Here is a 15,200-nt window from a genome sequence, read left to right as displayed (position 1 = left end):
GAAATCCAGAGGCAGGGAGGAAACGAGTTGGGGGTGAGACAGAAAAAGGAATCTCACTCCTTCTGGCTGGGCCCTCTTCAAACTGTGCTATGAGGAGTGAAGTGACAAGCTTCTGGAGGTGGACACCAGACAAAAAGACCCCTTTTGTGGGAAGAATAGACACAACGCCATCCCCCAACTCCCGCTTTGCCTGCTTGAGTTCCAAGTCCATTTCTATTTCTGTTTACTGTTCAAAGTTCTGGGAACAGGAGATGTCAGGTTAACATCATACAGACAGTCTGACACATGGACACAGGGTCCTGAGAGGGACCAGCCCTCTTCCCTTCTCTCCCCACCCAGCACCACCTGCCCCCCCTTTTCTCATTTCAGCGTCTCCTTTGCCCTGGGCCAGAACTGCCTGAGGGACCCAGGGTCAACCCTCCACCCTTTAACAAGGTAAAGTAACCCTGTAACTACAGCTGGAGAGCCAGGTGGGACTGGAGAAATTTGGGATTAAGAAGACCCTTGTATAGGAATGATGGGGACCAGATGGGAAGGTGTGTGTGTGTGTGTGTGTGTGTGTGTGTGTGTGTGTCCATGGGAGTGTGAAGGGAAGGTGTTTGATCATATCAAGGCCCTAGTAGCCTCCTGAAAAGGTACAGGAAACACAGTGTCTCATACTCTAGTCCCAAGCTCTGTTTCAAACTCAGACTTGGACCCTGACCTACTTAGACCCTAAGTTCAACTCCATCATCAACCTCCATCTTAAAGCAAACATCAATTCAAACAGCCTAAGAGCTGCTTAGCCTAATCCCAGATTCAGCTCTTGCCTCACAGCCAGCATGGATAAGGACTTACAAGACATCCAGCAGCTGGATCCCGAGGAAAGCAACCACGAGATTGATGGAGGGGAACTGCCAAGCACTCCTGAGCGCCATGCTAGAAGACCACCCCCAGCCTGGAAAGGCAAGTATTCAGTTTCCAAGGTTTTACTTCACTTCTCTCTGGTTCCTGATAACTACTTTTTCACTGTGTCCTCTGACATCTTTACTTTACACCCAGTCTCCTTTAGATGTGAGGTACTCGACACCTTTCCTTGCCCCCAATCTTACCTTCTTCTCCATTCCAAAGACCCAAGAAAAGTATGTATGCTCAGCAGTAGGAGAATAACGAAAGTTGGGAATGAAAACCTCCCGCCTTTCCTGAGTAATATATGTTATACAATATTGTGTGTGTGTGTGTGTGTGTATGCATGCAAGAGGGTGCATGCATGCAAGGGAACACACACACAGAGAGAGAGAGAGAGAGAGAGAGAGAGAGAGAGAGAGAGAGAGAGAGATTGAATGGGTACAGAGAGACCCTGTAAAAACTCCTGCTTCTTCAAAACACCCTGCCCAGAATCTTCTAGGCTGAAAGGCAGGGACTAGGGTTGTCAGATTGTGTCAGAGAGAGGTTTGGTGAAGAGAGGGTATACTGGACTTGGGAGCATGGGGAGGGGTTTTTCTTAGCATGGACTGGGAGGGGACCCTCACAGTGCTGAGGCCAGCAAACCCAGCAGACTGCTGTTGGGGTTTGGGTAGCAGGGGCAGTGTCGTCAGCAGAGACCTTTTACCAGGGAGTAGGCACACAGATGTGTTCTTCCCCTCTGCAGTATTCACATTATGTCAATAGGGTGCCTGAAAAATGATTTTGAATTTTCTTTGATCTTCTGTGGTAGAGAGGATTCAGAGTTGAAGCAGGAGGTTTGGTGAGAGAACAGAAGGACTCTTGGGTGAGGGAACTCACCCCAAAGGACTGATGGACAGTATATCAGGGGGCATCACTTGTTTCCTCCCTCCAGCAGCCTCTTTCTCCTGGGCTATCACATGAGCATCTTTCACATGCCCACTGGGTACCATTCATATTCCATTCTTCTTGCATTCTTGCCTATGATTTTCAGCAAATAGATGAATGTTCTGCCACTGTTTCCTCAAATATTATTATTATTTTATACATTATATAATAATATATTTATATTATTATTATTAGATTTTGGGTCATGCTGGTGATGCTCAGGGGTTACTCTCATCTCTGCACTCAAGATCACTTCTGGTAGTGCTCAGGGGACCATATGGAACTGGAAAGGCAATCTTACCTTAACCATTGTACTATCTCTCCAGCCCCTCAAATATTATTTTCTGCCTTTCCCCTCTCTCATTTCTTTCTTTTTCTTTCTTTTTTGCTTTTTGGGTATACCCAGCGATGCTCAGGGGTTACCCAGCGATGCTCTGCACTCAGGAATTACTACTGGTGATGCTTGAAGGACCATATGGGATGCAGGAATTGGACCCAGGTCTGCTGCGTGCAAGGCAAATGCCCTACCTGCTCTCCCCTCTCCTCATTTCTCTCCTCTCCTCCCCTCCCCTCCCCTCTCTCATTTCTGTCTTTAAGGTAACTCATCTTTCCTCATGCATAGCTAATCTTGTTTTCATACACTGTGTCTAGTGTATGGTTCTTTTTAGACATTGTAGTTTTATGTCTACAAGTTCAAGCTGGGACTTATAAACAACTTTTAATAGTCATAATTGAATGCATAAACACATTTATAGTATCTTTTAATGTCATTGTTTGCTAATTCTAGGGCCTAAGTTAGTTTTGATGATTCTTCTTATATGAGTTGGGTTTTCCTGCTTCCTTCTTGTTAAACAACCTTTGACTGGATAGACCTTGGGAGCTGGACTTGCTGGTACTAGACATATAATTTCTATTTCTCTAAATACTCTTGAGTTTTGTTCTGGGATGCAGCTAAGTAATTTGGAATGAATTTAATTCTTCTTATAAAATGTTAGGTGACTCTAGAACTCTCTAAGACAAGACCTTATTTTGTGCTCTATGATCCTTTGGTACTGTGTGATTCTATGGGGATGAATTTTCCAGACCAGCTGATGAAAATGGACCCTGTTCCTGATCCTGTATAAGTACCAGACATTGTTTCCTGATCTGGGCAGTTTATTTTTATTATGACCTTGGGTAGTTTTCCTTGCCGGTATGTCCTACTAAGCACTCTGCTGATTGCTTAAGGGGAACCTCCTATAGAGCTGCCTCCATGCAACTCTCTCCTCTCCGATACTCTGTTCTGTGAAACCTAAGCATCTTGGTTATTCAGACCCTCAGCTTCATCTCTTTAGGACAGGGAGTCCGCTGGGACCTCCCTTTCCTGTCCTGTTGTGAGGGTATTCTTCCAGTTCTTGACTGGGGCAGTGATAGCGCTTATCTCCTGGGGTTCCTGTCAATCCAAGTCCAGTGTCCTAAAATGATTGCTTCTTATCGCTGTCTGATTTTTGTTTCAGTTGTTTCTGGGAAGGGTAGTCTAGCTGGGCAGATCCTTTCTTTTACTTTCAAACTTGCCTACACAATACTTTATGTGGTTTCTTTCATTTCATTATCAGGACAATCTAATAAGGTGGTTACTGTTTTTACCCCCATTGTTTTTATTAATTACTTTTTGCTTTTTGGGTCACACCTGGCGATATTTAGGGGTTACTCCTGACTCTGTACTCAGGAATTACTCCTGGTGGTGCATATGGGATGCCTGGGATCAAACCTGGGTTGGCCACATGCAAGGCGAATGCCCTCCCTGCTGTATTATCGCTCGCGACCCTCATTGTTTTTATTGTGGTCAGAACACTTAACAGTTTAAAGTAATTTTAATGTAAGTAACATTGGTTATCACATTTATATAGGTTTCAGGTATACATCATTGTAAGTTGATTCTTCATATACTACATTACAATGGCCACTAAAAGTCTAATTTCCATCCAAACCCTTTAAAATTGTTATTATTACCATCACTATTGGTTTTGGGTGACACCCAGCACAGCAGCACTCAGGGCTCTCTCCTTGAGGGGTCTGGGGAGCCATAGGCGGTGTAAAAGATCGAACCTGGGCCTGCTGCAATGCAAGGCGGGCACTCTCCCTACTGAATTATTGCTCCAGCTCCTAAAAATTATCTTTAAAGAGTGAAATTTATTGTGGTTTGGGGATCTTTATTTATTTATTTAAACTTTGTTAGGTTCACCATGTTCACCAGAACTGTAGGAGGGCCCCTATGGTACCGGATGTCAAACCCAGGACCTTACCTATGCAAGGTATATGCTCTACCACTTGAGACACATCTACTCGAGCCACATGCTGTCACCCACGTTAACAGCACCTCGCTGTTTCGTTTTGTTTTTTAATTTTATTGAATCACTGTGAGATAATTACAAGTTTTCATGTTTGGGTTACAATCGCACAATGATTAAACACCCATCCCGCCACCAGTGCACATTCCCCACCACCAATATCCCTGGTATACCCCCTTTTCCATCCTCCCCCTGCCTCCATGGCAGACAATGTTCCCCAGACTCTCTCCCTCCTTTTGGGAATTATGGTTTGCAATACAGACACTGAGAGGTTATCATGTTTGGTCCTTTATCTACTTTCAGCACACATCTCCCATCCCGACCGATTTCTCCAGCCATCTTCTTCTTAGTGATCCCTTCTCTATTCCAGTTGCCTTCTCCCCTTTGCTCATGAGGCAGTCTTCCAGCTATGGAGCAATCTTCCTGTCCCGTGTATCTACTATCCTTAGGTGTCAGCCTCATGTTATGTTGTTTTACACTCCACAAATGAGTGAAGTCCTTCTATGTCTGACCCTCTCTTTCTGACTCATTTTACTTAGCATGATACTCTCCATGTCTATTCATTTATAAGCAAATTTCATGACTTCATCTCTCCTAACAGCTGCATAGTATTCCATTGTGTAGATGTACCAAAGTTTCTTTAACCAGTCATCTGTTCTAGGGAACTTGGGTTGTATCCAGATTTTGGATATTGTGAACAGTGAACAGACTACCTCACTGTTAACTGCAGACATTCTTGGGCAGCAGATCACTACAACTTACTCATTTGTGTTACTGAATCTTTTTTACCTGTTGAAATTCCTTTTTCCCTCCCAAGCTCCTGGAAATCACCATTTTACTCTGTTTTTAGGTGTTTGAATTTAAAGTAACATTCCTCAGGTAAGTGGATGTAGAAAATAGAGGCACCAAGAACATTATGTCCCTGATCTCAGCTCATTCAATAGCACAACTGAATTCATCCATGGAGAGACTTGGGTGGAAGGATAGGGACATTGCTGAACTGACCCAGAATGACCAGGTTGGGAAGTAAAATAAGGGACCACTGTGTGGACAGTACCAGAGAGAGAAATCAGGGGATCAGCCATGGGTGTTGAAGACTAGTTTAGGAGAAGCTTCTGGAAACAGAAACACAGAGATTAGGGCAGTCATGTGAAAGGAGAGTTCAAGACTAGGTGATACTGTGCTCAGGGTGGAGAGTGGGAATAGGTAAGTGCTGAAGATAGGTAGGGAAAGAAATATCCTGAGTGTAGCTGTAGAGGAGGAAAGTGGGCTCAGAGATCAAGAGCCCTGGGTGATCACTAGCTGGAGCTGTATCCAACTCAGAACGGTGACAGGCAGTGAACTGGGGAGAATTGTGTGTTCCTAATACTTAGAATACTGAGTATTATCAATACTCAGAATATTGGTGAGCGTCGGTGTGATGCAATGAGAAGTCAGGAATATTGGAATCTGAGACAAAGAAGAATAAGCATTTTATTCTGTGTTGGTTGGTCTAAAAGTGGGAGCTCAGACTTGGAGGATTGACTGGGGGAGGAGGCTGTCTCCATTAACACAAAGATGTGAGTATGTGGTTGAATATGTGCATGAGATAGTCTATAAATGTGTGCCATGGTTTGAACATGTGTTGAAGAGAATGTGCATTTGTGAGAGTGAATTAGAAATATGAGTTTGTGGTCAAGTGTATTGTGGGTGTGAGAATGTGTGTGTGTGTGTGTGAGAGAGAGAGAGAGAGAGAGACAGAGAGACAGAGTCAGAGACAGAGAAAGAGAGACAGATCAGCTTCTGCTGAACTGAGGAGAGAGAGAGGTTCTTATGGAATGTATGGGGGCTGAGGATGAGAATCTGGAGTGGAACAAGGAGTCTGGGACAAGAGCTGAACAAAGTGGGTGAGGAAGTCCTGCGTAAGGGGTTTGGAATATATCCTTTGGGGAGTGGTCTGTAGTGAGTGATTTGAACTTAACTTTCCAGTGGAACTGGGGAAAGGTTGTTCCTGTTTTGGATTTGTTGAAGGATTTAGACATAGGTTAAGGACACAGGGCTGAGCCTCTAAGCACCCCAGGTCTAAGATGGAAGGTTTGCACACAGAGGTATTATGTGCTATGTGTGCGTTGTATGTCCACACCTATGTTAAAGGTGTGTGCATCTAGTATGTTTTCAAGCGGGTGTGAGTGTGCAAATGTATGTGCAATGTCAGAGTACCGAGTCAAAGCCCAGCCACTGAGTCCTGTCCCCGCTGGTCATGTCCTCTGCTTTATTTCCATTGCGCACTCTCTCGCTCCCCTATCCTGGATACTGCTCCTCTGTATCCTCGATGCTTTCCCTCCTGATGCCCCCCTTTTTATGTAGGGGTATTTCTATTTATTCAGCCATTGATTAGGCTGATTGAATTAGGCATAACTCCACCTTACTCCCCCCCTTTTTTTTTTTATAATTTTATTTATTGAATCACTGTGAGAGCAGTTACAAAGCTTTCGGGTTTAAGTCTCGGTCATACAGTGATTAAACACCCATCCCTTCACCAGTGCTCATTCTCCACCACCCAAAACCCCAATATACCCCCTTCTCCACACCCTCCCCTTACCTGTAGGGCAGATGATTTTCACATTACTCTCTCTCTACTTTGATTAAATCCAATATTTCGATGCCAGACCCACCATTATTTTTTTCCCCTTTATTTTATTTTATTTTTTTTTACAGTTGTAAATTTACAATTTTTTGTGCTTTGGTTTCAATTATACAATGATCAGATACCCATCCCTCCACCAGTGCCCATTTTCCACCACCATGGATAATATCCCTCCCACCCCCATCCCCCCATCCCCCCTGTCTCTGTGGCAGGGCAATCCCCTGTGTTCTCTCTCTCCTTTTGGGTGTTGTGGTCTGCAAAAGAGGCATTGAGTGGCAAACATGTTCAGTCCATAGTCTACTTTCGACATGCATCTCCCCTCCTGGGAGGATCCTCCAAACACCCTTTATTTGGTGTTCCCTTCTCTATCTGAGCTGCCCTTTCCTCTAGAATGCCCGACTGGCCACTAAGCTATGGAGTAATCCTCCTGGTGCTGATCTCAGCTATTCTTGAGTATTAATCTCATATTTTGTTACTTTATATCCCCCAGATGAATGCAATCTTTCTATGTCTATCCCTTTCTTTCTGACTCATTTCGCTTAGCACGATACTTTCCATGTAGTACCACTTGTATGTAAATTTCATGACTTCATCTTTTCTAACAGCTACATAGTACTCCATTGTGTAGATGTACCAAAGTTTCTTTAACCAGTCATCTGTTCTTGGGCATTCAGGTTTCTTCCAGTTTCTGGCTATTGTAAAGAGTGCTGCAATGAACAAACAAGTGCAGATGTCACTTCGAATATACATTTTTGCTTCTCTGGGATATATTCCCAGGAGTGGTATTGCTGGGTCAAATGGGAGCTCAATTTCTAATCTTTTGAGAATCGTCCATACTGTTGTCCAGAAGGGCTGAACCAGTGGACATTCCCACCAACAGTGAAGGAGTATCCCTTTCTCGCCACATCCGCGCCAGCATCGGTCAGACCCACCATTATTATTTGGGATTTTACCCCAACACTAAGATCTGCTGAAAAGGCAACAGTAGACAATTTGTTTTCTATTACTGGTTATGAATAACAAGTGATGTTGCGCAGCCGCAGTAGTGGCTGTGCATTTTTGGAATTCCAAAATTTTAACAATTAAATTTGGAGGGATTTCTGTGAAAACTTGCTGGGTTCCGAGATTTGTTCCTGAGTCTCTTGGATCATGGCCATTAAGCAGCTTGATCAGGAGCCAGAGAGGCCGTTCGTGGGCGGCGACTCGGGCTCTCATTGGGGCAGGGAGGAAAGCTGATGGCCCTTTTCTTGCAGGAATGTTTCCACCCCAGCCCCCACTGTGTCAGCGCCTCTGCTCAAGTCAGAGCCTCAGTCTGCTCATCCTGGGCTTCAACGTTGTCCTGCTGGTGGCCATCTGCGTGATCGCATCCCGAAGTGAGTGGCCAGGGGCCAAAGAGGGATGGGTCCATGACTGAGGAGAGGGGTGAGGTGCTGCAGCAAATATGGGGCGGCAGTGAGAGGGGCAGATGGAACTCTCATATGGGATATGACCCTCACCACTTTGTCCTTTTCCCTTTGTCTCCTGACAAGGAGCCCAGCTGCAAATGGAGTTGTGGACCCTGAAAGAAAAGTTTGGCAACTTCTCCTCCAGTACCCTGATGGAGATGGAGTCTCTAAGCTTCCATAGTGAGTGGCACCCTCTGAGGGCAGGGCAGCCTGTTTAGGGACCTTTATGCTGAGTGCCCATGCAGGATCTGGAGCAGACCACCCTGTCTGAGAATCTGGGCAGCATTTTAGAAATACTAAGCCTGGGTTGAGGGACCTGATGGATGGGGCTAGGCAGTTAAAGAGGATGGAGGTGGGTGATGGGTTGAGTGGAGAGAACCAGTGACCCCAGGAGGTGAGGGGACCAAACATTGTGTCATAAGGAAAGTGATGAAGGGTGGGCTAGAGAAAGAAATGAGTAGACAGGCAGGCCTCATGAATAACTTGGTGTTTTATTTGGATAAAATGGGGACTGGCTGAAGGGCTCTGACAGGGGAGTGACATGGGCTTCATAAAGTGACAACACAGAAACTTTTCAGAGTTAGGGGAGCCAGAGTCTGTGACATCCCAGGTCAAGAAGAAGGTGGACCTTACTGACCCAGTGGTGGGAGGAGAGAGGGATGGTAGAGATCGAGTGGTTGCAAACAATTTTTAGCATTCTATTTATTTATCTATTTATTTTTTTAAGTTGAATCACTGTGAGATAGACCCTTACAATAGCTTTCCATTTATTTCCAGGAGGCAGCACAGGAAACAAGGTGACATCTCTGGAAACCAAGTTGGAGAAACTACTGAAGGAGTTGAAAGCAGGTTAGGAGTGAAAGTGTCTGTGTTTGTGTGAGTGTGTGTATGTGTGTGAGTGTATGTATGTGTGTGTGTGTGTGTGTTGCCCAACAAAGGCTGGAGTCCTATATCTGGTCATGGTGTCTGTGGCATTCACACTGATGACATCATAACATCATTATCTATTACTTTCTCTCCTAGACCACAGTACTTTGCTTGACCATCTGAAGCATTTTCCAGTTGATCTGCGCACCCTGACTTGTCAGATGAAATTCTTCCGGAGCAACGGTAGGGACAGGCAGGTCTCCAGCTCCCTTGTTTCTGTCTCCTCCAGCAGGATTTGACCTCTTTCTGTTCTGTCTTCCCTTCAGGCACAGAATGCTGCCCAGTTAACTGGATAGAACATGAAGGCAGTTGTTACTGGTTCTCTCACACTGGGAGCACCTGGTCTGAGGCTGAGAACTACTGCCAGCTGGAGAAAGCCCATCTGGTGGTAATTAACTCCAAAGACGAGCAGGTGAGCAGAGCCTTTCCAAACACAGGCAAAATCACAGGAATGCAATCTTGTAGTTCTCAGTCTTGTTTAATCAAGATTTTTTTCTTCTAGTAACCTAAGGAAAACTCCAATGCAGGAGTCTGTGGGGCAGTAGCTGGCTCAACAGGCTGAACATAGGCTTTGCATGAAAAAGGCCTGGGTTTGATTCCTGCACTGCATGGTTCTTTAAACATCACCAGGAAGGACCGCTGAGCACAGACAAGGGAGTATCCCTCTAGCGTTGTGATATGGCCCCAGACCCAAAACCAAGCAAAAAAAACCAAAAAAAAACCAAAAAAAAAACAGAAGTCTGATAGGACTCCAGGAGTCTTGGTGCTTTTTCCTTCAATTCTAAGAGGTGGGAAATTTGCCCAAGACAGAGCTTTGGCAAAGGCACAGGAGTCAGGTGAGCAGGCGATGAAGAATTTATCACAGAAAGTGAGGCAGTATCTATTAAAGGGTCAGGGAGATAGCTTAAGGGCTGGAGCCCCTGATCTGTCCTTTGCAGTCCTGGGATTGATGCCTGCCACTGCATAATCTCACAGCTCCACAGAACCCACCCAGGATAAGCTCCAAATACTGCTGGATGTGGTCCTTTGAAAAAAAAATCAAATGAGTGTTTCTCTTTAATAGGTGAATGTATCTCAATCACATTTAATTTAATGGTATTTTCCATCCTAATCTTGTCTTTGTTTTATGTGCTGTTTTTTTTCCTTGCATTTTTTATGTGAGACATATTCCTTTAGTTTTCTCTTCACAGGCATTTGGACTGGATATAATTTATTTTCAGTCATATTTGTGATTCTTTTCATCAACTTTTAAGTAGACTAAAAATTACTGGCTTCAAAAATAAAAGTTGGAGAGGCGTCAGATAAATAGTCCAATGAGTAAGGCAATTGTCTTGCCTATGGCTGACATGGAGTTTGATCCCCAGTGTCCCATAATGATTCCATGTATCCTGACAAGAGTGATTCCTGAGCACAGAGACAAGAAAAGTCTTGAGTATCACAGAGTGCCAAAAAACAAACAAATTAACAAAAAATTTGGACCATGTAATTTGTTCAAGTGGTTGAGAGTATGTAAGGCCCTCAGTTCTATCTTTACCATCACATGATCCCCCCAAAACTACCAGGTATAACCCTTGTAGCCCTGAACATTGCCTGAGCACTAAGAGGTATGGCCACAGTGGCCTCCAATAGTGCTTGTCTAAACCCCAGGCTTGTCTAGTTGAACAGTGAATTATCAGGCCCAAGTATTGGCCAACAAGAATCATGGGGTGCAGCTCCTGGGCCTGAAGGGGCAGTGTTGAGAGTGACTCTTATAAAAAATCAAAGTATGAGAAAATAAATGTCTATTTCTTCACATGCCCTCAATTCTTTATTCAAAGTTGAGATATAATTAGCACATCGGCTGGAGCGATAGCACAGCGGATAGGGCGTTTGCCTTACAAGCGGCCAACATGGCCGACCCGAGTTCGATTCCTCCGCCCCTCTCGGAGAGCCTGGCAAGCTCCCCGTGACGTATTCGATATGCCAGACACAGTAACAACAAAGTCTCCAATGGAGACGTTACTGGGCCCGCTCGAGCAAATCGACGATCAACGGGAGGGCCTTTACCTTTTTACATAGTGTAGGCTCTTTGTTGTTGTTATTGTCGTTTTGGGGTCACACCCAGCAGTGCTCAGGAATGACCCCTGGCTCTGTACTCAGGGATTACTCCCAATAGGTCTCAGAGGATCATATGTGGTGCTGGGGATCGAACCTGGTTTGGCTGCTTGGAAGACAAATGCCCTACCAGCAGTTCTGTTTCTCTGGCCTCAATGTTGTGTAAGTTTGAGATATGCAATGTGTTAGCTTGAGAGATGAGTGTGTGTGTGTGTGTGTGTGTGTGTGTATACACCCAGTGGTGCTTAGGAGTCCCTCCTCGCAGTTTTCAGAGAATGACATGTGGTGTCAGGGATTGAACCCAGCTTGACTACCTGCTGTACTATCTCTCCAGCCCCTTATGTATTCATATATTGCAATATAATTACTATATAGCATTAGCTAGCACCTTAACTATATCACTACAATTAACATATCTTTTGTGTTGAGAACAATTAGCTTCTCTAGCCTTTTAGTAACTTTGAAGTTTGTAATACCTCATTATTTATTTATTTATTTATTTATTTTTGGTTTTGCTTTTTTTGCCACACCTGGCAGTGCTCAGGCTTTCTCCTTGGCTCTACATTCAGGGATCCTGTTGATAGGGCTCAGGGTGCCAGGGATAAAAAGTCAGTCATGTCTCATTCTTTGCTGTCCCAGGTCCCTTAAGTGTTTGGTCTGAAGAGTTGAGGGAGTCTTCTGTCTCTGAATTTCATTTGCTTTATCCAGATAAAGCATGGTACTGTTTATTCTTTTTATATATTTATTCTGATGGCAGGGAGTTCTTTTAAAAAGTCATGTTTTCTAAAATTTTAGAAGATATTTTTGTGGAGCCACACCCAGTGGGAGATACCCAGTGGTGCTTAAGGTTTACTCCTGCTCTGTGCTCAGGGATGACTCCTAGAAGGACCCAGGGATCATAAGTGGTGCAGGAGATGAAACCAGGGTTTAGCCACGTGCAAGGCAAGTGATCTGCCTGCTGTCTTCAGCTTCTAGGGAAAAAAATGGTGTGGGGGGGGATGTTTGAGCCACACCTAGTGGTGCTCAGGGCTTACTCTTGACTCTGCCCTCAGGGATCACTCCTGGTGGGCTCAGGGAAACAAAGAGTGTGCACAGATTGAATCTGGGTTGGCAATATGCAAGGCTATATTATTGTTCTGACCCCTAGAAAGAAGTCTTCATGTCATATTTCTAAGTGTTTTTCTTTCTTGTCATGTTCTCTTTTCTTCTGGACCACCTTTTCTAGAATCACCATTGTCTGTCTTTCCAGTCATCATCTTGTGTCTATTTACTTCAATCTTTCTCTCTTTCCCTATGAATTCTTTTTTTGATTCCCATATTCTGTATCTCAGATGTTTTATCTTTCTGTGGTGTTTTATCTTTCCTGCTGAGTTACTCTTTTCCACTTATTTTCTTATTTATTTATTTTTGGTTTTTGGGACTCACCAGATGTATTCAGTTCAGGGTTTTCCCCTGGCTTTGCACTCAGTGATTATTTCTAGGGGAGATGGGGGGATCATATGTAGTACCAGGGATTTAACCCAGGTTGACTGCATATAAAGCAAGTGCCTTACCCTCTGTACTATCTCTACAGCCCTTGTTATTTATTTATTTATTTATTGGAACATACCTTTTGGTGCTCAGGGCTTCCTCCTGGTGTTCAGGGATGTTCAGGGATCATTCCTGGTGGTGCTCAGGGAATCGTATGAGGTATCGGGGGTCAAACCCAGGTCTGCTGCATGCAGGGCAAATGCCTTACCTGTTATACTGTATCTCTGGCCCTGACAACTGTTCAGGAAGCTGTTAAGTGTGCATGTTGGTTAGTCCATCTTTATTTCCTCCATAAACAGGCGATCACATCCTATCACAACCAGCTTTCCAACCAGTGGGCATAAAGCCCCCAAATAGCCACAGTTTCAAGAGCAAGTCACTTGGAGGGGCAGTGACCTTTAAAGTGTGTGCATAAGTCCTGGGGAACTCTTTTAGATTTTTTCAGTCCAATCCTGCATTAGGAATTGTCTGTTGCTTCCCCTTATAACAAGATTATTTTGTTTAATTCTCAGCATGGCTGCAAGACCTCACCTAATCAAGTGATAAGAGGATTCCGGGCAGGGAGATCCCAGCTTGGAAACTTGGGGTCTGATAAGACTGAAATGACAGTAGGAGCAGGGGCAAATGTACTGAAAGAACATCTGTGGGTTCTGAGATCAATGGGGGTCATAGGTGCAGTGCCAGGATTCTGAGTTGTCAGTCACAAGAACAGGGAAAAGCCCTGAATTCTGGTAGCAGCTGTGAGCTGGAGAAGGAGTGGTCAGGTCAGGGCACAGTAATCATGAACTTAGGTGCTGGATTGACTCTTGGATGCTATCTATTCTCAGGTGCCCCATTAGGGCACCTACTTAGAGGTTTTGTGAGGATTAAATAAAATATTCTTTGTAAGACCCATAGGAAGAGGTACAGTACAACAAATGCTCACTATATAGCTATGGTTACAGAAGGAAAAGCAAAGATCTAATTGAATTAGGAGCTGATGCTTTAGCCTGAGGGTAGTCAGGTTGGGGAAGACTGAGGGGAACAACTAATGCCGGCTTGGAGGTATTAGGGACTAGAACCTACCTTCCTGCCTGTTTTCCAGGACTTTATTGTACAACACACAAATTCCTTCAATAACTGGATAGGTCTTACTGAGAGAGATGGCTTCTGGAAATGGGTGGATGGCACAGACTTGAAATACAAGTAAGTCCACTCCGCTGTTAATTTGGCTTTCAACCCAAATATCCATCCATTTCAAATATCCCTTTCCTCTCGTCTACCTCCCAGAATCCCAACCTCCAAGACTGCAGTTTTTGCTTCATGAGCACAGCCCTCATCAAGTCTGTGCTTTTATGGGGCTGGGATGCATATGACTCGAATGAAGGGGGGTTTAAAACTTAAGCTTTGTCCCACTTTCTTAGGAACATGGTTCTACATCGGCTAGATGACTGGAGAGGGCGTGAGGTGGATTCTTCACGTGAGAGCTGTTTTGAAATTCAACGGAATGGCTTTTGGAATCGTGATTTATGCCTGCAGACACATCGCTGGGTGTGTGAGATGAAGTCTAATGTTACCAGCTAGGAGCCCTGACCTCCAGTAGGCATGATCCAACATGAGTCTCATCCCGAACTGATCCCAAATTTTCTATTGGTAATTTAGAAGAAAGAAAGTGGAATAGAATGAGAAGCAGGGAGAAGGTCTGATAAAAGAGAGAATGGAATGGTTTAAGAATCTCAGACCCTTGCATGTTGAGATCCCATTTCTTTTTGCTATTCATTGCAACTGTTTTCATTTTCAATCTTTTCACTGGAACAGAAAGAGAAGAAACAAACACTTTTGTGTGGACTGGTTTTTGGGAACTGGGGAAATGTGGGAGTGGAAAGAAGAGGGAGAGAAGAGGGTTTGGTTAAAATTCTCTGTCAACAGCTGGGACTGGAGCAATAATACAGGGACCAAACAGAGTTTGATCCCTGGCACCTCATGTGGTTCCTGGATTGATCCCTAAGTGCAGAGCCAGGGAACTAAGCCCTGAAACTGCTGGGTGTGGCACCAAAAGGGAAAAAAATCCTTAGACAGCTGCTTTGGGATAGTTCCATATGGCACAGGTCTGGGAGAAGGAAGAGGCTTCAAATCACAACATTCAGTGGAAAGCACTGGAGGAGGGTGGAGAGGAGCCAACTGGGTTAGTGCTGGACACTCCCCACATCCTGAGGAGTTCCTGCAAGAAGCAAAATTCCCTGCGGTGGTGATCTCCAGGAGAGGTTCCAGGGAGTAGCGCTTCTTCACTGTCATTTGGGAACTGTGGGTTAGACCTGTGAAGAACCGTGAAAAATGTCTTCTAAGTTAAGGTAGAGGGGAAGACATTTCCCATCATTTTAACATGGCTTCTTTTTTTAAAAACCCCAAACATGTCTATACATTCAGCTTAAACTGCCACCAACAACTTCTTTTTAT

The 15,200-nt window shown here is 44.4% G+C and overlaps 1 protein-coding gene across 4 annotated transcripts; it reads left to right on the top strand.

Moving 5' to 3' along the window:
* Positions 1-278: 278 nt before the first annotated feature.
* On the top strand, positions 279-14,605 carry ASGR2 (asialoglycoprotein receptor 2). Of its 4 annotated transcripts, none has more exons than XM_056115134.1 (9): positions 279-435; positions 817-945; positions 8,022-8,141; positions 8,298-8,393; positions 8,991-9,062; positions 9,237-9,323; positions 9,407-9,552; positions 13,849-13,949; positions 14,168-14,605. In XM_056115134.1, the coding sequence occupies exons 2-9, from the start codon at positions 822-824 to the stop codon at positions 14,325-14,327; spliced, it is 906 nt and encodes a 301-aa protein (XP_055971109.1). In that variant the 5' UTR covers positions 279-435; positions 817-821; the 3' UTR covers positions 14,328-14,605. The 4 variants fall into 4 exon arrangements, with proteins under 4 accessions (XP_055971109.1, XP_055971106.1, XP_055971108.1 ...); XM_056115131.1 differs by having other exon boundaries at positions 803-945; XM_056115133.1 differs by having other exon boundaries at positions 797-945.
* The last annotated feature ends 595 nt before the right edge of the window (positions 14,606-15,200 follow it).

The sequence above is a fragment of the Sorex fumeus genome, unplaced genomic scaffold (assembly GCF_029834395.1).
Source record: "Sorex fumeus unplaced genomic scaffold, SorFum_2.1 ptg000028l, whole genome shotgun sequence".
Classification (NCBI taxonomy): Eukaryota; Metazoa; Chordata; class Mammalia; order Eulipotyphla; family Soricidae; genus Sorex; species Sorex fumeus.
This window is presented reverse-complemented; position numbering and strand designations above follow the sequence as displayed.